Here is a 25,047-nt window from a genome sequence, read left to right on the forward strand (position 1 = left end):
AGGAGATGCTCCATGTGGTATCTGAAAGTCTGACTCAGACATAAGAGGAGCAACAACCAGAACCGGAAGTTTGTTCTATTAATTTTTAGACTTTGTAGATGTGATAAGTAAAAAAAAGGGGGGTAAATCATCTCAGAAATGGGTCAGATCAATAGTAATTAGTAAGGATGCGCAACATGTGGAACCAGATACCTGTGATGGTCCCGAGGGTGTTTGAGTCCACATGCTTGTGTACAGGTTCAGAAGATGACTGTAAGTAACTTAAAAATATTACAAAGATGACTCCTAGTGCAAATGAAGCCATAAAATAAAATGCTCTAATATAACTGCATTAATTGCTATACTAGAAACTGTGGAACTATGAGCATTATAAAAGACATTTATGTGCATGATGACAGCACCTCTGTATGAAACTCGCTATTATTTAAATAATATTCAACAATATAAATGTAGTTTTTGTTAATGGCGTTTTACACATTTAAGATAAAATAAAACTAAAATGCTTAGGAGAAGTGTTACCTAGATATTAGAGAATGACAGTTCTGTCATGTTCCACTCAGGAAACTAAACTAAAACTAAGGTTATGTCTGGATACAGGTTTATTTGGGACCCTGGCCAAACAGTCAAAACAGTCACAGATTTGACAGAAGGTGGTTTTATTAATAAATAAATAACTTTTTCATATCTTGTTGAGGGACAATAACATGAGGGCCTGTTCAAGAGAGAAGATGAAGCAGCTCTATATGTAATCTTCAACTCAGAGATCAACATGTTCATTCTGCTGAACGAAAAAAGGCCATAGGCTGGAGCTCCTATTCTATGTTTCTCCACTGTTACATTTTATTCAGCCTGTGGTCCACTCATTTATCATTAAGATGACTTGAATATCATTAACAAAGAATTACCTACTGGGACCTGATTGAACAATGTTAGTTATTCTAGTTGTCATATGCTCACAGAGTTAAACAGAGAGGAGGCGACACCTTGTGGTCATTTGTTTCAAATACAGGTTGTCACAATGGTGTCATTTGTAATAACATACTACAGATTACGTAATCCTTTTACGTGTTTATTCCACTGACAGGTTAAATATTTCCATTTCAGATCATTCTGTAGAACTAGTTATATTTCTAATTTAAATTTGCGTTTGTGATACCTGAGTATTTTTTCATTTCATCTTTACATAAGGAGATTGTCTATCTTTTGAACTGTGAGTTGTTTTCCATCTTCAGAAATCTGAAGTCAAAAATACAGAGAAAAGAAAAACAGCTGACAATGACAATGACTTGACAATACCGGGACTTTATTTTAATATATCAAATGGACACTTTAGCGACAGTGGTTGCCTTACTATCTGTAATATTATCATGTATCTGTGCTTCATCGAACATTATTCATTTAATTCACATAGTTTTTAAGCTTCCCTGTCATATATTACGTTTATGAGATATAGCTGTACATGTATCATGGACTCATTGTATTGGAGTGCATCAGATGCTTAAGGTACAGTTTAGGCTCCCATGCTTAATCTCAGTGAGTCTCTTCTCCAGTTTCTCTGCAAATATTATTAATTTAATTCACATATTTTAACAAACTCTACAACACAGTCAAATGGTGAAAAAGAAGCTGCCCTGTCACATATTAAATTTATGAGGTATAGTTGTACATGTACCATGTACTCATTTAATACAATTAATATTAGCCACACAGTGAGTCTTTCCGTTCTCTGCATGACTCTGAGGTCAAAGCCTTGAGCTTCGCTGGCAGTTTTCTCAGCTCCTCCTCTGGTGCCTGGACCAGCCACTCTCTGATTATATCCAGGAGAGGACCTCTCTTTTTAGGGAGAGTGGCCCACCTGTCTTCTCCCGACTTCTGGATGTACCTGTTGTAGAGACAGAATGGTTTGATTTACATTTGTGCAAATAAAGAGGGGAATGGAGTGGTTTAAAAAGGCAAGAAAATGAAGGTGCAGACTCACTTGTGGATAAATCTTTTCATTCTTCCTACACGCATCCTGTGTGAACTGAAGAATGCTGGAGAGAAATGTCCTCAGCGTGTCACCTGAGGAAGACAGTTTCAAATGAAACTTAACAAAAACTAACTACATGTATAAGGAAATTCCTATTTCTTCATAAATGTTATAATGGAGAGTTAGGCAGCTGGGATCACTCTACAAATTATACACACCTCCGTTTGCAAGATCTTCCCAGGAGCCACACACTGTGTCATGGTACGCTGAGCCGTGGAGGAGCACAGACTGTGTGTTTGGGCATTCCTGGTGTTTTACACACAAATCCGACGTAGAAGATGAGTTGGAAAAATAGCCATCAGGGCAGTGCTCACAAACAGTGTCATTTTGCAATGTACCTGAAAAAGGAAAACAAAGCATTGTGGGTCATTACAAGAGTTTTAACCAACCATAGTTCCTCCTGAGAGTCACTATGTTGGGCACAGTTTCCAAAGCAGTTCCTGAACTTCCTCCATACCTTTGAAAACAGATTCTGATAAGTTGCCGTAAACATAAACGTATAATCTGACAGTTCATATTTTATTTATGTCATTTTATTATTCATAGCAGGGTATTAATAGTTTATGAGATTCTCTTCCCTGAAGGCAGTACCTTTGGTTAGGACTCCCTGCCCGGGGCCACATTCTGAGTGTGGGAAACAGAAGTCGTCAGAGGCGTAGAAGCCCTCTTTGCACCGACACACCCTGTCGCTGGTCGGGGAGCACTCCTTCTCCACCTCCTGGTTCTCAGAGCATAGGTTGTTGCAGTACAGACACCTGGGCAGGTAGTTCCACAGCTCGGTGAAGTGGTCCGGTCTGCAAGGAGAGCACCGGGTGGGGCTGGTGGCAGTGCAGTGAGCGACCATGTGAGTGCCTGGTGGACACCTGTTGCACTGGAGGATTTTCCCGGTGGATCGGTCTTGGTGCTCATAGGTGGGAACAGGATCCACTGTTGAGGCACCACAGAGGACACCAGAGAGCAGGAGGAGAGCTGGTAGGAAGAGCTGAGGAGACACAGCACAGAGAACCGTTGATGAGCAGATCTGAAAGTATCACTATTTCAACGGTTACTACGGCCAAGTCCCACTACTTATCACTACTCACAAGTCAGTTAACACGATCTGAGCTTTTAAAATGACTGTTCACTGTCCAGGAATTATAATAAAAAATAAATCTATGTCAGTTTACAAGTGATGCCAGATACCCAATTAGAGAGACAGATCAGTTAATAAATTCTGTCAAATAAAAAGGTACTATATTTTAATTTAAGAATTTATCAACACTTTTTCTTTATAAGACATTGAAGATGAAGTATTACAGAATATTGTAATATACAGTACTCACCGTGCTCATGGTGTTGTCACTTCTGTCAAAGAGGGTTTGACATCAGCATCAGGCTTATTTTATAGAAGAAGTCTACGTGCGTGGGCGTTTGCGGTTCTTGCTATCGGGCTGCAAAACCTCTGCTTAAAAGGTCAAACAACTTCCACATGTAGAGTGAACTGAAATATTGGACATTTTATCAAAGTGCTGAAAGGGTTATTGAAAAAAGACGCAGGAAGTGTCGGACGGCGGTTAGATGTGGTTAAGCAGCATAGGAACTAGCGTATGATTGCAAGAAACTGACATTTCCAAGATACAAAGCCAGTTTCGGACTTTTAATTTCAGGGCTTCAAACCAATATCTTGGTTTTTGTGGTCACTTATATAATATGATATTAGTGTTAACATTAACATGAGCATGAATTACAGAAAATAAGGGAAACAATCGTCTGCATGGTCTATGGTCTGATCAGCTTGGTTATGAATTTTGTTTTGCTAATGCAAATTAATAAGTATCCATACAGTGTAAAATACTTGTTTGAAATGCAATGTGTTGCGAATTTGAATTGTATGAGGTCAAAATAAATGTTGCTCAGTAATGTCAACCAAAGGACTATGCTTATATTAAAGTTATACAGTTTGATTGGATAAATGACATAATCATCTAGTAATTATCAGTGTTACAGTAATATATCATGACTCAGTATCTGTCTTTGCACAACTTGAAAAAGCCCTGATACAGACATTTCCAGGAAATGTCTCTGCCCTGTCATTTGCATGATATTTGTCAAAAACCAAAACGTAGATTTTTAGGTTATTTTCCGCTGACTGTTTTTTTTTCTTTTTTTTTTTTTTAATATTACTCTTGTGTCAGCATTTCAGAAGTCACCTTTTCTTTGAAGAACGTGCCAGTGACTCATTGAGTGCCGTGTGAACAATGACTGATGACTGAATGATTTGATGAAGAATCTGTCTTTTAAAAAAAATGCTGTGAACACACTCTGAGTCAAACAAGTACCTGTGCGTCCACAATCTTCCTGTTTCTGCAGAAATTGAGAACACAGTACAGCTGTGATGGGGTGTGTTCACCGTGAATTTAAGTGTGAGTGATTCATTCTACTGCTGAATTTGATGTAGGGATTTAAATGGAAGACACTTAATCTTTTTTTCTTTTCTTTTTTTTTTACTTTTAAATGCAATTCCTCATTATGGTCAAGATCTCTTATCCAGTCAGAAGTCATACTGACTTCAGCCCTGAAAATGGAAGTTGAATTCTTAGAAAGATAATTACTGGGTTTCTGATCTTAGATTATTTCACTCATAGCATCACAAAACTTCCAGGCTCTTTCATTATATTGTTTTCTGTACTCTGGAGGGTCATGGGGAGAGGCTGAAACCTGTCATTGGATGAGAGGCTGGGTACACCCAGTCTTTCACAGGGCACATTCAAAGTCAAAAGCAAATGTGTATTTCTTCCAGAATTTGAAGACAGTATCTTAACCCAAACCCCAACCCCTAACCCTAACCACTAACCCCAACCTCTAACCCTAGTGACTGTAATGCTAATGGCTCTAACACCAGAGTCTCTAACCCTAACAACCAAAACTAGGAGCTCTTACCCTAGCCCCTAACACTAACCCTACACCTATTGGCTCTAATCCTAGCCCCTAACCCTAGGATCTCTACCCCTAACAATCAACGCTAGGGGCTCTAACCCTAGCCCCTAACCCTAGCTCCTAACCCTACTGGCTCTTACCCTAGACCCCAACCCTACTGGCTCTAACCCTAGCCCCTAACACTAGGGGCTCTAACCCTAGCCCCCAACCCTACTGGCTCTAACCCTAGCCCCCAACCCTACTGGCTCTAACCCTAGCCCCTAACCCTAGGGGCTAGGGTATTTCCTGGCCTGAATTAAATATTTCCAGCACTCAAACCTCCAACATTATTTAGTTATTGAGGTCTCAATTTCCTTATCTGTGCAGGACATGATTGATGTGGATATAAGACATTTTTCTTTGGATATAATTCTAATCATGGTAGATAAAAATCCCTCATTTACCAAACCTTTAAATCATCAAATACTGGTTTGAGGACTGGTACTGGGTCCCAAAGCGTTTGCCAATGATCAGTTACAATGATTTCTGAAGGATTTGTCAAAAAACCCATGAATAATAAATATTTATATAGATTTACAGGCTGTCTGTGTGTCTGTGCTGCATAAAAGTGAAAACAGAAATGAGTCAGTTCATTGCTTATTTATGTTGAAACAATGCATTTTTACAAACTGAATTTCATCCGATCAATCCGACGTAAATGTTCACAAGTTACACAAGCTTAAAGAGGACCAGTCAGGCATATATACAATAAAGGTCATACATTTATAATATAAAAGTGATAAAACAAAATATAAAACAAATATCACTTCATGAACTTGCAGCATTTGGAAAACCAGTATTTCCGATAAAGTATTAAACATAAGCCTTTACATATTCTGAAAGTACTTTTTTTTTTAAATAGAAAACAATTGCACTCCTTTGTACATTCATATAAAATAAAGAAATTATATGAGCTTTACTAGTCAGCAGTCCAGAACAAACAAACCAGCGATGGACAACTGAGGAAAATAAATGTATTTCATTATGAAACCAAATCCTTCCTCTCAAACAGCGAGAAAGCAATAAAAAAAACAAAAACAAAAAACAAAAAGATCATATCTGCCAACCCATCTTCCATAAAATAGTGTGCTATTTACATCTTAAATAGTTATTCTCTTTTCACAGACTCCGGTCAGAGAGGAAACCTTTATTAAATTTTGTTTGCGTCTGCTTGGAGTTATTTCTTTTTTCTGCATTGCAGACAGATGAAGTTGTTATGTGTGTTACCTCATTTAATCAGTATGTCCTCATTTTGGTAAAAGGTTTTGACAAAACGTCAGAGAGGCAAAGAAGAATTTCACCTCCAATCTTTCGTATAGTAAAATGAAACACATCTAGGCACTATATGCATAGCTTGATATTGTTTGGTGATATCTTAAAGACCTGACATTATCACATGACCCATGTCTGTTTAATCTGCTCACTGTGTCTTTTAGTGTTCACTATTTGGCAAATCATTAGTGTTTGGTCGTACTTGTGATTGCATTTATTCGAGTTTATTCGTTAAATGGCTTATGAGCTTTAAAACACGACTCGTCCTGGAGCATACTAACAAACATCTTTTCATACATCTTGTACGCTGAAGTGGTTCCAATGATGCGGCTGATCTTCTTCAGGCCTTTCACCAAATAGCGAGGTGCCGCTTGGCTGCGCAGGACCCTCAAGCTTTGAGTCAGACCTTTAGCCAGATCCAGGTTTTGGTTTGCTCCTTTCCACAGGTGAAGAATCTGCAAGATGTATTGCCTGGGCAGACAGCTGGAGACCACTCCCCTAATATCCTCCTCCTGAACTCTCACCCCTGGAAGGCTGTTTGACACCTTCAAGAGGTCATCAAGGGTCAGATTTTTTAGACTGTGGCAGCGGGAGACCTTCCTCTCACAGTGTTTCACACCTGGAGAGACAGGGTGCTAATATTAGTACACAGAGGATGAACTGAAGCTACAGCAAACATTCAAATTCAATCCATACATGAACCTCGTCCACACCTTGTATGATGCCGTACAGCTTGTCCTGGTCCTTGTTCTGCTCCCTCCATAGTCGCAGCAGCTGGAGGACCTGCTGCTGGGGTGAGCAGGCCTTCTTCAGCCTGTCCAGACTCTTACGGTCCACCCTCCGCCCAGGAAGACTCTCCAACAGTCGTTCCAGGGGCACTGAGGACAGCTGCAGGGAAGCTAGGGACTGGAAGACTGCCTCCTCACAAAGAGTCACATCTGGGATCAATCATAGGAAACAGACAGAGAAAGTGGGCAAATATTATTATGCTGATATTCTGTAAAAGTCTTCCATGGATAAAATGTTGGATGGTGCAACTGGTGGACGCCCAACTGCTTAAAGCAAAATGAAATAACATATTGTTCCCCTTACAGAGGAATAATCAATAAAACACAGTGTTGTAAATATCTTGCAGTTTTGCCCCTTCTTCCACCTACAGCTAGATTTATGCTTCATACCTGCGCCACAGCCACAGCAGCTGCGATTGGTCCACAATGCACTTCTTCATTTACGCCTCTCAGTGGCCCGGACAAGACTCGAAAACTCTCTTGCTTTCTGCCTCCAATAAACCATTTTCTCGAACATATTCTCCCTTTTATGGGTTGCAGTGATTTTAACAAATGTAACAGTTGTTTAACATTTATTAAGTCCAGCTCCAAAGTCAGGGGGTTCATTCAAGGTTGCCAAAGTATGCAGAGAAACTCAATACCGCTGACTAACCAGTGACTAGCGATTAAGTAATGACAGAGCAATGGCAACATGCAAAGCTCCCACGTAGTTCTGCACAGATCAGAATACAGAAGTGTAAACCAAGCTGTACTTGTTGTTCTGGTATGACCTTTCGGGCTATGGTGGCTAATGCTAGCTCATGTTAGCAAACTTTAAATAGATACTGATGCACACTGAATTTGCTGACACTACTGTTTCACTATGCTTTAACTCTTCCCAGCATTTGACATTACAACATTTTGGACATCAGACCAAGTGCAGATACTCTGCTGCTAGTAAATGACCATGACCATAAATCCTGCAGTGATAAGGTAAAGTACCTTTTATTATTTGGCCAGTTTAATCTTATTTTATTTTAGCTTTACAGACGAGAGTATGTGTGTTTATTGTGTTGCCTTGTAAACCTGACCACGGCAGATCACTATTCTCCAACACTGTCACCAATCTGGCTATCCAAGCCTGACTTCACTCATTTGTGTTGATCTGTAAAAATATTTGCTGAGATCTCCAGAGATTTCCTTACAACACAAAAAACATTTTTCTTGGGAACTTTCTTTGCCAAATCTCTGAAACCTTGGATGTTCCTGCTTTCAGTCAGATGATTCACACATGAATCATTTCTGTGTGTGTGTGTGTCACAATGATTTCTGACTGACATACAGTAAATGTGAAAAAGGAGTACGGCGAAAAAAAAAAAAATCATTGTCAGTGTAGTAACTTTAATGTGGAGAGGACGTTTGGCTTCTTCCACTGATGACTGGATGATGTAACTGTGGTTTTGTCTGTAATTGTCATTGACATCCTGGTGGTTTCTCCAAATCAAATAGCAACTCTGGGAATCCCAACTGCTTTCAATTGCAGATTTTTTTGTTAAAAAATTGTTAAGCGGTTCCAGGATTCGCAGCAGACGATCTGCGGTCGTGTAGTTCACAGGAAGACAATTTGTGAATGAATGCTTGAGGATAGCATCACCCTCCCCAAGGGACAACAGCTTTGTGTCTTTTCTCGTCAGTGTGCTGCACAGTGTGCATGAGTACGCCAGGTTCTGCTCATCTGTATGTGTGTGTTCCTCAGTGACGTTGGTTTCTCAGGCTCTGGGAATTTAATGTCATGTCTGAGGCTTCTGCCCTCGAATTATGTTTCGGCATGTGTCATAGTTAAGGTCTGAGTATCAAAGGCTATCAGCTCGCCTTTGTCTCATTTGTATTTGACTCAGTTTCCTCTGTTATTGTGTTTGCAGATGTGACAGTTAAAGAGGTAATTGATCCATCCTGGGTCATTTTGACAGCAGTGCCATAAACATCCGATTCAAGCCCTGGCTTTTCTCTCTTGTGTTGGTTTTTAGACACGCAAGAAATTTGGAAAAGAATGAAATCTGGATATCGAACCTGACCAAGGAAATCCCCTGCCTTCGAGAATGAAAATGACCACAAGTCTGAAATAATTCAGTTCTGTTGACAATTGAGGTTTACTCAAAGACTTTCTGTGTGTGTTCTGGGTACAAACTGTACTAATGAGCCCTGATTGCACTCAGCATTAGTCGTGTAACCTCGATGATAACCCTGCTGCAGCGCTACTTTTCACAGCACAGTGTATGTTCTCACCAGTGTGGCACATAGTGTGATGCTGAGAGCACTCCAGTGGCGCCTTCTTGCCACAGACGCTGTCTGAAGTGGATGTGCCCCATCTCAGGGTCTTCAGGCCCAGAGCTGAGCAGTTTGTGTGGGGCTGACACGGCTCAGTGGAGGAGCTGCCAGGTGAGAAGTGACCATCGGGACAGCGTTCACACACCGTGTCGCTCACTGGCGTGCCTGCAAGAGAAGCACACGGAATCAGTTGAATTACAAGAAAAGAACTATACGCATCTTCAGTTTCATGTGAAACACTGTTTTCTGTTCGTGACCTATATCCAGAGTTATTCATGCAAAGACCACAGTGACATGTGACAGGCACATCAAGACGACGGCTGTGTGTCATTCTGAGAATGAGTCACACCATACGTCGCCTTAGTGTTTCTATTTCTTCTTTCGTATGCTGTCACTACAACAGCCTGTGACTCAAACGGCAGATACAAAGTGATTAGCTGGCTGAGTTTTCACGATGACTGATGGGTCAACATTTTTATTTTTTTGGTTGTTTTTAATGAAACAAATAACTTCAATACTTGTGATTCTGTAATAATGTGACTTTATTTATTCAGCACCCTCATTTACGGTGTTCTTTCACAACGTCTACCACCATGACAACGTTACAGTAAACATGGTCCATTTCTGGTATGTGACCAGCCACATGAATGGCCACCAGTTTCAGTGTAGTGAAACTAGAGTAGTGATCGCATCCTCATTTTTATTTTTATCTCTTAAGCGTGGAAGTGAAAGCAGTGTGGGATGAAAAGACATACTTATATCAGATTTAACCTTTGATTAGTTTCCTGCTATCGTCGTACTTTACATCATGCAGCATTAGCACAAGAAACCGCCAGCTGATATGTATGTGGAAGTTGTTTCCAGCACCGGTGATGACAAAGCATGTACAGTACAGCGTCGATTTCTCAGTGTGACTGCAAAAACTGCTTAATGCATTTTTTGCTGACAATAATGTTCTTCTCTCTGGGTTTCCTGTATGCCAAATCAGCACATTAGCGGCACTTTACTGTAAGAAATAATTTCAGATGCGTCATAACTGGCCGTCATTGTAATTTCATCTATTGACTGACTAGAAATGCCAGAAAGGAAAATCCATATTTGATCAACTGACTAAATTATCAACTGGCAAAAATATTGCTAATATAATTGTTTTTCCTGCAAAAGTTAAATAAAAAACTTTTTATTGATGCACTGGTGTTGCACTGTTTTTTTTTTTTTTTTTGATGTAATATATTCTATTGTAAATGCTTCAATTCTCACTTGATAAATCTGATAATTCAGCTTACTTGAAGATTCATTTTAGTCTCGTCCTTTAACCAAGTCCTTACCTTGTTATATAGGTATTATAATATTGTGTGTAATAATGTGTAAAATACCATCTAAAAACGAAGAAACAAGTCAAATTTTACTTACTCCATGCCTTAGCTTTTTGATTGCTTTTAACAACGTGCTTTACCTAGTGATCAAAGCCACTAGAAAACACAAAACACAAATAAACCAGCAGAAATGGCTTCAAATACCCCCATCTGAGAGCCACAACCAGAAACAGACAAATGGGGAGATCAAGAAGAAAACAACGGAGTCATAAAAGGCACGAGTTGTTGAGAGACTGGAACGAGCATCCTGTGGTTTTAAGGTCTAAACCGCAGCTCAAGGCATTACATAATAAGTCCGTCAGCTTCAAGGGGAAGGGGAATCCCCTGAAATGCTGCCTCACGTCTGCTGAATTTCATTAGACTTGTCCAAATTGAGGATCTATGTCAGAGGGATGTATGGAAAATGTTGTCTCATGTTTGAGTGGTATCAGGACTGCGGGGGTCAGATGATAACCGCAGTCAGTGGAAAATGTTGTTTCATCCGTGCAGCGGCTCAGGTTTAAGATGAAGTCATGAGAAGCGCAAGCGGCGGATTGTGATGTGGTTCCAGCAGAAATGAGGAGATACCGTTAACTGGAATGTTGAAAATCCGCATCAGACGGCAATCATGTTGCCAACGCTCACTAGTGAGGCAATGAGCGGAGAATGTGCCCTAAAAAGGATGGATAACCACCATGATAACAACTCTTCGTCACCCGGGAATGCATTTGGTGTTGCACTGTGAGGTTTTGGACTTCGAAGAGAAGGAAACAGCTGATGAGGCAGCTAATAACAAAGCACACAGAGATGAGTGTTGGTCTCTGGAGAGTCATGGATGACATTCTGCAATAATCTAATTCTTCTCAGTGTTAAAAAACCTCATTTTATTTATGAGCGACATAAACACTTAAATGTTTTAGTCTTCTCAAACAAACATCGCTCTGAATGAGCTGCAGCAGTTTAAGGTATCAGGTATCAGTATGTATGAGGTATCAGGTTTGCGCAATGACTCAGTGGTTAGCATAGTCACCTTTACAGTATATTACACACCGACCGGCCACAACATTAAAACCACTGACAGAACACGTGAAAAACATCTTGTGACATTGTAATGTTCTGCTGGGAAACGTTTGAAACTGGCATTCACGTGGATGTTCCACCCACCTAGACCAGATCAGAAAAACCTCCACCCCATAGCAATCACACTCCTTGATGGCAATAGCCATCCCCAGCAGGATGCAGCCTGACACAGACAGGCACACACACAAAAACGGTTCAGAAACAACTAAAAAATTCTGAATAACAGCAGAAGGTGTTGGCCTGGCCTCCAAATTCCCTAGATCCTAAACTGATCAAGTGTGTGTGGGATGCACTGAAACAAGCCTGATCCCCAGAGGCCCCTCCCCTCAACCCATAAGACCCAAACCCAACTAACAACATCCTGTTGCCAGACACCACAGGACACCCTCAGAAGACACATGTCTGTTCTCTGATGAGTTTTAGAGGCACAAGGGAGACTTGCACAACGTTAGGCCGGTGGTCCTAATCTTATGCCTGATCGGTGTATGTTTGAGTGCGTGCAGTCAAGACGAATTTCAGAGAAATCAAAGAGGAAACGCGGAATACTGGAATACAGAGGAAGGTTTATGCCATAAAACAGATTTATTGACCTGCGCCGGTGACGTTTCTTCTAAAATTATGGTGGAAATATGGAACAAACACTTTTAAAAATGTCACGACACCCTCTGCTGCTAATTTTGAAACGGATCACACCCGGAGATGATGATAGTAACAGATAATAAATAACTATCCTTTCCGACTTGAACATTATCAGCCAAGTGATACCAGTCATTTTCCTTTGTGTGTGTCATTCACATAGCTTGTCATGTGAATGGCACACTACTAATACTGTGTGCAACTAAAGATTATTCCCTTACAATAAATTGAATTACTCAGCCCCCTTCACTCAGATATAAACCCCTCAGTCAAAATGAAAATGACTCGTCTATGTATGTCTATGCAGTACTATGAGGAAGTAAGACTTGGATCAGAGGGGATGAGCTAAAGCTCCTGATGACCAACACAAGTAGAATAGCTGTGGTTCTTTTGACTCACAGATGAAATGAGTTAAATCCTAATCTCCTGACAGATGCCAGCAGATACGCCCTGAGGGTGTGATGAATTATGACAGCATGGATTATAACGGAAAAGACAGAGGCGGCTCAGACACATTCATCACAAGGTCATTACAAACTTAACACATGCGAGAGACCGTAAAATGTAAAGTGATCTTTTTCCCACAGTCCTAACAATGTGATTTCCACAGCAAAGTCACAATGCTAAACTTCGAGGTTTGAACTTCAAGCATGACATTTCTATTGGACATATTTCCTCTAAAGGAATCTTTTGGACCAGCGTGCACTTATATCCCACTAAAATGTATCCCTCTGTTAATCACCCGAATCTAAATCCGTTCTGACAACATACTGTTGCAAATGAAGTGGTAATGTTGTGGTGAAACGACGCAGACAAAAGTTCACAAATAGGAAAATTATAGCCATAACTTGACTGGGTGTTCCTGACAACTACTCACGCAAGAATGTGTTTAACATTCACGACACAGACACAAAATAACTATATACAATAAACCCAAACGGCCTCTCTTTGTCAAGTGTGTTCACACATCTCTTTGAGGAGGGAAAAAGGAAGTAACAGGCAGATTGAAACGGCCACGGCATTTCTCGGAGAGCGAGATCGAAGTGAAGCAGGGCATTTCTAAGAAAGGTTTGAAAAAAAAAAAAGCAACAACATTGCTTCTGCGAAAAAGGGACATCTGCATCTGGAACAGATCTGCTTCACAGAGGAAGCCAGACAGAAGAGCTTCCAGTGATACACGAACGGGGACATCCTAATGTGAAAATGTTATATGTGTCTCTGCTCCGGCAGCGTTCCGGACATGCCACTGCAGAACATTTGGGAGGGATGGAATTGATTTGAGGCAGTGAAATAGTAAAACAATCGCCCAGATGAGAGGATTAATGATGAAAAGTTCTGCTCAAAACACTGAAAATACACACACTGTACTGTAAACACAAACTGGAGCTAAAACACTTTTTGCTGCAAGTTTTTTCTTTTATTCCATGAAGTCAAAGCTGCTTCCTCTTAGCCTGTGTGCAGACTAAACAGACTAAGCTCCTGATTTCCTCTTTATGAAATGGTTATCTACTTTCATTAAAACAAGGTCAGTACTGCTATAAAAATCTACCTACTAAAGATAACGTGCACCTTCTTACCTAGAGCCGTCACCGCGTGCCCAGGTGGACAGGTACTGTGTGGGATACAGAACTCCACCACTAGGTGGAAACCTGGAGCACACTCACATCGCTGGTCGTGGGTGCTGTTGCACTGTTGTTTCACTAGCTGTCTCTCCTTACACACCTAAACACAGAAGGCCACAGTCACATGTCATCAACCTGGGATGCTGCACACATGAGGCATACATTACATACAGTATGTGTGTAGGTAACAGTGACAACCAAAACAGGCTGCGACAATTGTCGTTTTACTGCTTCACAGGACGTGTTGAATGTCATAAAAAGCATGAATGTAAAAACATCCCAGGGCAAAAGTGTTAAAATATATATACATATGTATACATAGACTGTGACGACTGCATAATTTAAGTGTAAGTAAACTCTGGGGGAAGATTATTCTACTGCAATGAGCACAATGAGACTTTCATTTTTAGTAACAACCACTGAAGTGGAAACACGGGGGGAAGAAAAAAAAAATCTCTGCCAAATTGTAAACAAACAGTACGGTCATGCCTCTGAGGAAAAGACACAAGGAAAACCTCAACAGAGTATAATAAAGGGGCAGCTGGAGCATGTTGTACTTGAGCAGGATTCATGGTCATGATGTGAGTTCAGCTTTGGGTAATTCAAAGTTGGACTCGAAGCTGGAGCGTTGCACTAAGCGGACGTATTTTAAATGACGAAGAAACTGCAATAAGAAGTGTAAAACTACCGAGCTGGATATGAGGATGATGTGCAGCCCTTCCGTACATACCGAGGTGCAGTACTGACACGTGTCCCCCCAGTGCCAGTTCTCGGCGAAATGCCTCTCAGGACAGGGCTGGCACTCTGTGGGTGTGTCAGCGGTGCAGTGTCGCTTCACGGCCGTCCCGGGAGGGCACTGGTCGCACATCAGGAGTTCAGACGTCACAGGGTCGCGGTACTCGTACTTCGGTGGAACAGCTTGCTGCTGATAGGCCCAGGAGAGAGAAGCTGTGAAGAGCTGCGGGAGAAAGAAAGTGCATTTAGCTGTGACTCAACAGCCGCGACAACATCTCTAATGAAACCCATCTCGTGTGCGCAGCTCCCCTCTGGCAAAAGGTTCAAATATTTTTTTTTTTTTTTTTATCATGGAGTACTCGCCAACCCGAAGCTTCCAGTAAAAGCGGGTTGAAAGAAAGGTCACCACAGTAAAGTTGAAGCTCCTGGTGGACATGCAGTCCTTTTTTTACAGGGCAGTTCATGCAGCCTGAGGAGAAACTCGGCAGCAGCCTCATGAACATTGATTGGTGCACTGGGACCCCCCTATCAAACAATTACAGTACATTATAAATGATTGCATATTTCCAGTAGGCAATATTGCTCCTTTAAATTGCCTCTGGTGATTATTTAGCACCATGCTGTGAGCGTGATTTTATCACATCTAATTGTTTTGATTAGGGGATTCAATTTATTTTATTGAACTACTGGCATCTCTTCTCATCTGTTTCTCAACTATTTTTCCGAAGCTTTTAAACGAATTCAGATGTTTCAGTCGGCACATACTGAATCAAATAAGCCAATGACATAGAATTACTGACACTAATTGTTCAGTCCTGTGTACTCTGACCTCACCAGAAGTTTTCTATCCATGTCAGCAGCTCTGTGAGAGCGGCGCCTTTGCAGCTGAAGAGCATGTGATGTGATTCAAGATGGTGATCTATTGCGCTCTAATACGGCCTTGGAGCAAGAAGTACACCACACCCATACACCCCTCACCCATCCAAACGCGGCCCATCTATACCCTGTTGAGTGGGTGGCTGTCGGCGAGCCTCCGAGACGGGTCTGCACTTCGCAAACAAGCCCATGTATCATGGCCTAACGAAGGCTTGAAGAGATTTGGTCAGACCTAAAATATAAGATATCAGTTGGTGAGCATGTTTGACATGTAGCCATGTAACTAGCGGAGGCCACATGCAGACCAGATGTCACACAACACAGCTCCTTCCACACTAAGTCCTCAACCATTGGCTCTGCGGACTTTCCCGTTGGCTAGGCTACATCCTCCCTGCTTGGACAACTGGCTAACAATAGACCCAGATTGCATTGTTTACGCGTTTTATTTTTTTTGCTTTCCGTGTTTGTGTGCGCATCTTTAGAAAAAAAAATATATCCTCACGACAAACAACTCAACAAACCGGCAATTCTGCAGGAGTGGACGCAGATACAGCAAATGTGTGTGTTTGTCAAGGTTCACGTTCAATTGCCGTCTCCCTCAGCGTTGGTCTGCATGCTCTGCGGTCTCCTCTCCTGGCTGCTGTTCATAAAGAGTACTGTTGGAGGTTACTGGGCTTTCCCCGTTCACCACCAGAATACAAAGCAGTCAACCACTCAGTCCTACAGCTTCCCTGCTGAACACCATTTATCTCCTTCCTGCACGCATGTATTTGTTTCTGTGCTGACCACCTTAAAACACATAAAACACGAGCATTTTCATTGTACACTGATCCGTGCTTTTGCATCCTTGATTTATTATCGCATTACAGTATATTTGGCTGCAGAAATCTTTTCGTTCGCTTTCTAACGAAAAAGCCGCGGGAGTGTAGAGGAGACAGCTCACAGTACAGCTGTGTCTTCCTCATCTGCCATATGTTACTGAACATACGGCCCCAAACATTTTTGATCTGCTATTCATCATAGTAACTGCATTTGTGTTCTCTCTTAATAATTTACTACTATACATAAATACTCGTTTTGAATACAGTCAACTTTTATTGAGTTGTCTATTTCTGTTTCCCTTCGCAGAGGAGATCACTGAAAAAGATAGTAAAAATAGATGAATGGGTTTTACGCACCATAATAGAAGCCTGGGCTTCAAACGGCCTGGCGAGCGGAGCGGTTTTCCCGGCAAAACCTATCGACCTCTGTGCACAACATTTGGTGGAAGTCTTTCATCCACAGCGACTCGCTGAGCAGCGCCATGGCTGCACGGGTTGGTTTGTAGCATGGGTGGCCCCAGCAGCAATCAAACCCATAATCATAGTCCTGCGCCTCGAAATTAAGAAGTGTATATACACGCTATTAAGCCGTGGGACCACATCCAATCAGTTCGGAAACATCAGGAGTGAGGAGGAGCAGGCAGAGACGGCAGATGGTCACCTGTTTTTTTTTTGTCGTTTTGTTTTTTTGTGGGGGAAAATCTGGGTATGGTTACACTTGTTGCTTCGGCTTTCATGTTCGGTCCAGGTCAGGATGAGTTTATTGGCAGGGCTGCACTATCATTTCTCTGAGCCAGTTAGATTGAGCACACGTGTCTTATTGTTTTTCAGACTTTATACAGTGCAGCAGTTTGACTAGACTAAAAAATATAATTCAAACTAAATAAAGGCAGTGCAGGTTAAAAAAAATGCATATTCAGTGACTATCATGATAAAAAAAACAACCCTATGATCAGAGAGAAACACCTTCGATACTACCTACTGAGTCAATGTGAAAATCTCACACATACTGTATGCCTGGTGTACAGTCTTTTCGTCAGTCTTTCACTCCTTTATCTTCAATCCTAGTTTCATGCACCATAAAACTCAAGTGAACATACTTCATACTTCTACTTCTACTTAGACAGCAGAATCACTGTACCAGCCGCAGACATGCGTTAGAAGTCACCATCACAATTATAAAATTGTTATTTAAAATTGTGCCTAGCATGCTTCTACATATTTAGCTTTGAGGAGGACCTTTAACTGATATCAACTCAGACAGATCCACCTGTGAGTGACCCATAACGTGCTGTTCGCGTTGCATTATTGCTACCATACAGATACACGTGATGGTTTTTAAAATAAGAAACCTGGACAGTGATTAACGTCCTAAGTCAGTTCAGGCAGTTCTACACTTTCCAAAAGCAGCCAGCACAGTAGTTTTTGCTACCGCCAAACTTTTTGGAGAGTTAACTCATTGGGAAATGTCCTGTGGTGTGTGTGAGTGTGCCTATCAACAGCTAAAAGAGATACTGAACTTTTCACCCTCCTTGTTGCCTTAGAAGCGGCCATCTGACGACATCATCAACGACCGCTGGTAACCCAAATTACACAGCAGCTAGGGGCCACTGACAGCCATAATTATACCGTTAGCATCATCAGAGCAAAGCTCAGCAAGAGGCATATCCTACATGAGGCCGACTGAGAGGACGGCCTGGATGAAGGTAGTGATAATCATCTTCACTTCACCAATTTCGCACCGTTTAAACCCCGGCCGCTGTTTTGCTCTTGCGCCCTGAAGAAGACCTCCGGGTCTAAACGTTGGTCATGCCTGCAAGTGTTTCATTACAATAAGCTTTACTTACTACATCGGCGCGACAAGTGTGCAACTCCAGTTTCTTCTGTTGACAATCTGTGATAATCATCTACCTTTAGGGGCCCTCGAGCGAGGCAGGGCAGGTGCTATGTAAATGACTGTAACTGATGAGAGCTGCATGTAAAGCTGCTTGTTGCAAAAAGCAGCCTCAAAGCGTTGTCACCCTTTATGTTTGTATTGCTCAAATCAGCTTAATCTGATACAGTTTGATTACACAAGGCATGCCAATAAATAAATCTCGGTTGAAGTGAGAGCGTGTGTTGATGACGAGCACAGTCGGTCGGCACCAGTTCCGTAACAGGAAACATGTGTTACGGACAGATGTTCTCCTCTTCTATGAAATAAACAACAACACAAATGCGTTGAAGTCGCTAAGCGGTGAGGATGCACATGGCCACGCTGGGCCGATGAGACGGACCACCCTCACCACTACCGGCGATGTCTGCGAGATGCAGCGGGATGTTGTTTACTGGCTGTGAGCTACAGTTACAGTTAGGTGATGCAGATTCAAAACATGTTTTTGTTTCTTCTACGGCTGATCTGATAAGAGAACTCTGGCGAAAGAGCGCGCAGAGCACTTTAAGCAGTGCATTACAATGGGATCGGACACCTGATAGAAATAACACACGTTTGCATATAAGCTTGTGAAGAGAGTTTCATCTAGAGATGAAAGCAAAAACTAAATAAATTCATAAATATGAATACAAACTGGAGCTAAAACACTTTTTTTTCAAACACCGTTTCAGTCTTTTAATAAATTAAATAAACCTCATGTTAAAATGTGTGCACAGTGTTGGACTTCCACCAGGGAATTTAGTTGAGTTAGAGTAACGTTGAGTTTTTTAGCACGCTGAAATGCACAGCAAGAGGAGATTCCACGTTCGCTTTGCCGGAGGACAGCTTTAAATCATGGCATGAGGAGAGAAGCCATGGCACAAAGGGACCAAACCACACTACACCAGCGTATCCACCAGTCACATGGATTCAGTTAACTGTAGAGTGCAGGTGGTCTGAGGGGGGATTCCAGCTCACTAGTGCGTGCATGTGTGTGCACGTGCGCGCGCGGGGGCGTGTGTGTCAGTTCAGTCAGGAACGAAGGGACATGGTGTGATGAAACATCACAGGACACTTTGCACTGTTCCCTCCGCACACTCACCCAGTCATCCCCAGGCAGACGTGCTTCCCATTTGGCATCAACTGCCAAAAACCTTAAAGACTGAACTGAACTACTGAGCCGTTTGTGCAGGTGAGCACATGTTTAACCTGGACAAATCTGGCTAAATCTCAGAAAACTTTAGAATAGAATAGAATAGAATAGAATAGAATAGAATAGAATAGAATAGAATAGAAAAACCTTTATTTGTCCCTCAGTGGGGAAATTGAAGTGTTGCAACAGCATGCACAGTGCAGAAAAGTAACAAGAATAAAGAGTGGACTGTGTAAAAAGATAAATAATAAGATTTAAAAAAGTAGAATAGAATAAACAGTATACAAGTATTGGCTTATATACAAAAAGTAGCGAATTGCAACAGAAAGTTGCAATTACGGAAAGTTAATTGTAGCACATACCGTGTTTCTTTATTTTCAGAAGACAGAAAACATTTTCTCTATTAATATATAAAGAACTGATGGAGCTGCTCATCAGTAGATTCACTTAATCTAGGAATTCACATTTATTTCAAACAACATTGGCTGTTTGTCAACACTTTTCGTGCACTGTCAAACCAAAGGGAGATATATCTTCTAATATTCTGGATGGATGCACGGAATCCGGCTCCAAAGAACTAAAATTACCAAATTCTTCTGAAAAAATGTAGATAAAAATCCAATAGTCCTATAATCATCTCAAGACACTGCAGTTTCACAGAGTAACCATAAAGAAGAGCCCAAACCACAGGTTGGGAATCTCTGGAATCTCTAGAACTCTGCAGTTCTATTTAAATAAGATTTCAAATGTGCTTTCACTCTTGACTCAGATTATTTATTTATTTATTTATTTTTTTTGTCATTTTACTGTAAGGGATGCAAAGGATGTCAAAAATTCTTCGGGCCTGTCTGAACAAACCGATATCTCCATTTTCTATTTGCTGTCTGCTAATACCTCCGAGCACATAAATCAAACTCTCCTCATGTTCCATCGCATACTGTCAGATAAAAGGTCACCACATAAATTTGCATCCATCCAGTGGGGCTGTTTTTAATATGACTCATCCAGTAGTAAGATAAAACGAGGGCGAAGGCCTCTGTGGGTGTGTGTGTGTGTGTGTGTGTGTGTGTGTGTGTGTGTGTGTGTGTCTGTGTGTCTGACAGGGACACTAATCTCTTCCCTGCTGCCATCTCTTCTTCATCACACACATGAACGGGATCAGTTAGTTCACGACTATTGTGTTGCACTCACAAACACATGCACACACCGCTATCAGCACTACTGTTGATGGAAAAGGGGAACTTGTTCTTGTTTGTTTAAAACATGTTAATCCTGTACCTTAAGGCACCCTCTGTATGTCTCCCTCCCCCTATCCCTCTCACTGCCCCGCCCGTCCTCCACTGTTTGTCTTGGAGTTAAAAAAAAAAAAAAAAAAAAACTCATGTGAGTCAGTTTGGTCGAGTGATCCCCTCGCAGCGGGGGGTGCATGTAAACCTGCAGATTTGGGGAAGTTGACGCGGCCGATGTCAACTGCCACAACCGAGCGTAAAGGCGAGGAGGCGTAAAGATAAAGTGAGGACAGATAATAGGCACCAACAGCAGGAGGGGGGGGGGGGGGGGGGGGTTAAGCACACTCCAACTTCCTCCAAAGGGACTTGAGAGGGGGAGAGGGAGGGAGACGGATTATGGGATGGATGAAGAGATGAGCGACAGACGTGACAGTTGACCATCTTCTTTGCTGTACCTGCTCTTCTAGCAGAACAGAGTTTTTTTTCCACAAAAATGTTTTAAAAAAAAAAAAATTTCACGGTTTACTCAGTGCATGTGTGTTCACAAAAACAGTACTATTCCACTGACATCACACGTGGAAAGCACCCAAACAGAGTGTGTGTTTACAGAGACACCACATGTGTCTGGTGCATTAAGGAGAACGAGAGGAGCCCACAGGTGCATTAACAGCTGGACAGACTTCTAGAAAAACAAGGGTTTTGGGTGCAAAATTTTACACTTTGGTACAGAGTTAATTACAGAGGCTGGCTGTTTGGCTGGGTGACGTGCCCAGAGGGATACGGATCGACCCATTAGCCAGATGTTGACATTCACTACCTGACTCAGTAACCGGTTGAGATGGGGCTCATTTTCTGTTCAAATGGCTGTTTGAGTGACTGAAAGATGGATAAACATTTTGTTTTTAAGGAACGACTGCATGCGGGTGACATCACGTTATGTACTGGGTGAAAGTGGATATGCACACACAGATTCAAATGTATTTCACTGCCTTGGGCCACTTTCCACACAAAGTAGCACCTAGCTCTGCAAAAAAATAAAATAAAATAAGATAAAAGGGACCGAGCTCACGCTTTCATGCACACACGCACACACACACACACAGGTCACCACTAGGACAGATAGTAGATGCAGTGTTTTCCAGCTACAGTGAGTGACCTGTTTCTGCTCCGATAGACATCTGTACATTCACGACATGCAAAACATGGCAAAGGCTCTAACACAGCACAGCACAGCATGCAAAACACAAAACACGTAGGAAACAACTACTTTTAGCTCAGAGGCAGACATTTAAAAAAAAAAAAAAAACTTGGAGAACAAATTAGTGTCATGTTGTCAGGTCTACTGTTTGGCAAACACCACCTGCTGGGAAATCACCACGTGACTCTAATTTGAGGGTGTAAGGTTTCATTCATTTTAAACATGCTATAGTAAAGGCAGCAAAATGAGACCCAAGGAAAACTTTCATTCATTGATAATAATAATAATAATAATAATAATAATAATAATAATAATAATAATAATAATAGACCATATTTGTACGTGCACAGGGAGCAAGATAATTTACTTAAATTGCTGTTGGAAATATCTTATAATAAGACACACACTACATCTGACACTTTCTGTAATTTCCTCTATTACCTATATGACAGAACACACACACACACACACACTATATTATAATCTCATTAAACAGCTACATAAATTACATCCTCACCTGCGTCCAAGATATATGAGGTACCTGAGGCAGCTTACCTGTATGGAAAACTGTCTTAGTTCGTGCAATGATAACGTACACTGTATCGAGCAGCATGCCGAATCCTAAAACAGCACTACTGTCCACAAAACCAGCAAACAAGTCTGTTATCAACTGTCATCAAAATCTCAAAAACACACTGTATTTCAGGGGACATGTGACCAGAACCGCAGCGCGCAGACCCTCAAACTACCTGCACAGAAGCATGCGGAGCAGACGGAATGTGGGATTGGGAAACATTTTCCTTTTTATATAATATCCCTCCTCCTTACTCTGAATGCATGGAACCTGTACGGCGATGCCCAGCTGAAGCCGGGCGTAAGCGCAACAATAATCCACGTCTCGCAAAAAAATCTACTTACGAGTAAAATAATACTGAAAATATTGAAAAAGCAATTCCTTTCAGTAGGAAATGGCCACGTGCTCCAGGGAATGTGATCAAATTCGAGGAGACGAACTAAAGAAATCCGTTTACTCACCACTATCAGTTTCATTGCCGGGTTGGATTTGGCTATCCGTGCGCTCATCTCCTCTGCGTAAATGTGAATGAACTGTGGCGTGATGGGCTCCATCACAGGCTCTTATACAGTGCTGAGAGACTGCCCACCCACCTCGACCCGTCTCACTCCCTCTCTCTCTCTCTCCCTCTCTCACTCCGTTTCTCTCTCTGTCCCTCTTTCTCCTTCAATCCTAAAAATAAATTGCATCCTCGCGAGTAGCGTAGCGATTACGTAAATACTCGACATCAAAGAGGGGGAGAAAAAAAAAGCCGAATCCCAAAAGCAGCATCCATTGATCGTTGGATGATAGGCATTCGTTTATGGATAAGGTTTGACAAAAAACCCCAACTAAATATGGCACATGTTAGACAGTCTGTGCAAACATCGTAAGTGACCCTATAATACCAAGGAAAGACAGTAAAACACAGGTAAGGTCTCATCATTAAGAGAGGGAAAAAATGTAATAATTTCCTGACAGTTTCCAAACTACTGAAACACCAATGCAGCACTGAAGTAAAACTATACAGCAACTGTACATGTCCCTATAATATAAAATATAAAATTCCAAGAAGAGTTTTTATAAGTTAAGCATTTGACAAACAAATCTGTTCCGGCACACAACCTGACACCCAACACCTCCTAGTAAAAACTAGTTGCTTTAATCAGTGTGAACAAAGAAAGTTTTTTCCAGGATAAATGTTTTGAGCCCTGGGTTGACAGCGTGCAAATGCAGTGACTGGCAGCTATTTATTCGGACCAGCCAGAATCATTTAGTTAAACTGGTGAAGCTTATTTGGACATCCGCACAGGGAATTTAGAAATGTTGTCTCAGTGCATATGGGCAACGGTGTGCAATGTGCTAAGGAGAAATATTGTGTTACTCGAGAACATGGTCCGTCACAACTTCTGGTGATTCCCGAAGGAGCTTTCGGGGACTGGTACTTATGAGTTTATTTAGTTTTAGGGTAGTATTTCAAACACGCTTTGAGGGAAATGTATTTTAAGGTGTTTACTCAATTTTTTTTTTGTAATACATAATGTGATTTTATGTGGCCAAGAACTGATTTTAAACACACAATTTTTCTTAGCCCTTCTCTGTTTTATTTCCTGCTACCACATTTAATCTGTCTGTGGGTTAGAGCAGCAATGGTTCAACTCCTCTTTTATAACCAGCACATGTCTGTGCACTTGAAAATTCCCTTTGATTGGAGGCACTATTCCTGTTTTAGTCCTTTTATTTCGTTACAGTCCAGGAACCCCAGACAACTCTGAGAATGACACACAGCCACAAGTTGGAGACAATGAATTTTTTACTGTAAATGTCTTTGTCTATTGGCCCAGACGTTGACGACATAATTGGATGTAGGAGGGCATGTTTATTTTCACTGTACAATTTCAATACCCCTATACATGTTATGTACAATTAGAATTAGAAAGCCTTTATTTATCTCACAATGGGGAAATTGCAGTTTACAATAGTATACATACATACATGCAGAAAAATAACAAGAATAAAGAGTGGACTCTGTAAAGGATAAATAATAAAATTAAAAAAATAGAATAGAATAAACCATGTACAAGTATTGGCATAGACACAAAAAGTATTGAATTGCAACAAAAAAAGTAATTGAATTGCAAACAGATAATGATTGCTGGAAAATAAATATAGTGCAGGGTTGTACACAGTACAGAGTAAGCAGAAAATGGTGAGAGTTTTCATCCTTGAGGAGTAATAACATTGCACATATTAGGAGTGTTCATTGTGGGATATTGCACATATTTTACAAGCAAACTATACTGCACATGTTCTTCAGATCTGAGCTTACTGAATAAAATGAAGTTCCACTCACTACAGATTTAATACTTCCCCCAAATCTTCCCTAAATATTTTCTCTGAAACACAATAACTTTGTATCACATGATTGAATTTTCAGGTCTCGCGAAGACAACTGAATGTAATGTGTCTGCTGATTTGCGACGTTCCTAATTTCAGACGTCACAAACACACATTTGTGCCTTCTCG

At 41.3% G+C, this 25,047-nt stretch overlaps 2 protein-coding genes across 2 annotated transcripts; both read right to left on the bottom strand.

The window, feature by feature from the left end:
• Positions 1-1,762: 1,762 nt before the first annotated feature.
• Positions 1,763-3,445, bottom strand: LOC125015862 (tumor necrosis factor receptor superfamily member 6B-like). Its single transcript, XM_047597881.1, has 5 exons — positions 3,352-3,445; positions 2,621-3,011; positions 2,188-2,367; positions 1,979-2,061; positions 1,763-1,882 (listed from the first exon to the last, which is right to left on the bottom strand). The coding sequence occupies exons 1-5, from the start codon at positions 3,358-3,360 to the stop codon at positions 1,838-1,840; spliced, it is 708 nt and encodes a 235-aa protein (XP_047453837.1). The 5' UTR covers positions 3,361-3,445; the 3' UTR covers positions 1,763-1,837.
• Positions 3,446-5,569: 2,124 nt separating this feature from the next.
• LOC125017045 (tumor necrosis factor receptor superfamily member 11B-like) lies at positions 5,570-23,130 on the bottom strand. The gene is made up of 6 exons (XM_047599883.1): positions 23,004-23,130; positions 14,775-15,002; positions 14,000-14,144; positions 9,310-9,516; positions 6,970-7,194; positions 5,570-6,875 (listed from the first exon to the last, which is right to left on the bottom strand). The coding sequence occupies exons 1-6, from the start codon at positions 23,094-23,096 to the stop codon at positions 6,481-6,483; spliced, it is 1,293 nt and encodes a 430-aa protein (XP_047455839.1). The 5' UTR covers positions 23,097-23,130; the 3' UTR covers positions 5,570-6,480.
• Positions 23,131-25,047: the final 1,917 nt, after the last annotated feature.

Source organism: Mugil cephalus, chromosome 11 (genome assembly GCF_022458985.1).
Source record: "Mugil cephalus isolate CIBA_MC_2020 chromosome 11, CIBA_Mcephalus_1.1, whole genome shotgun sequence".
Lineage (NCBI taxonomy): Eukaryota > Metazoa > Chordata > Actinopteri > Mugiliformes > Mugilidae > Mugil > Mugil cephalus.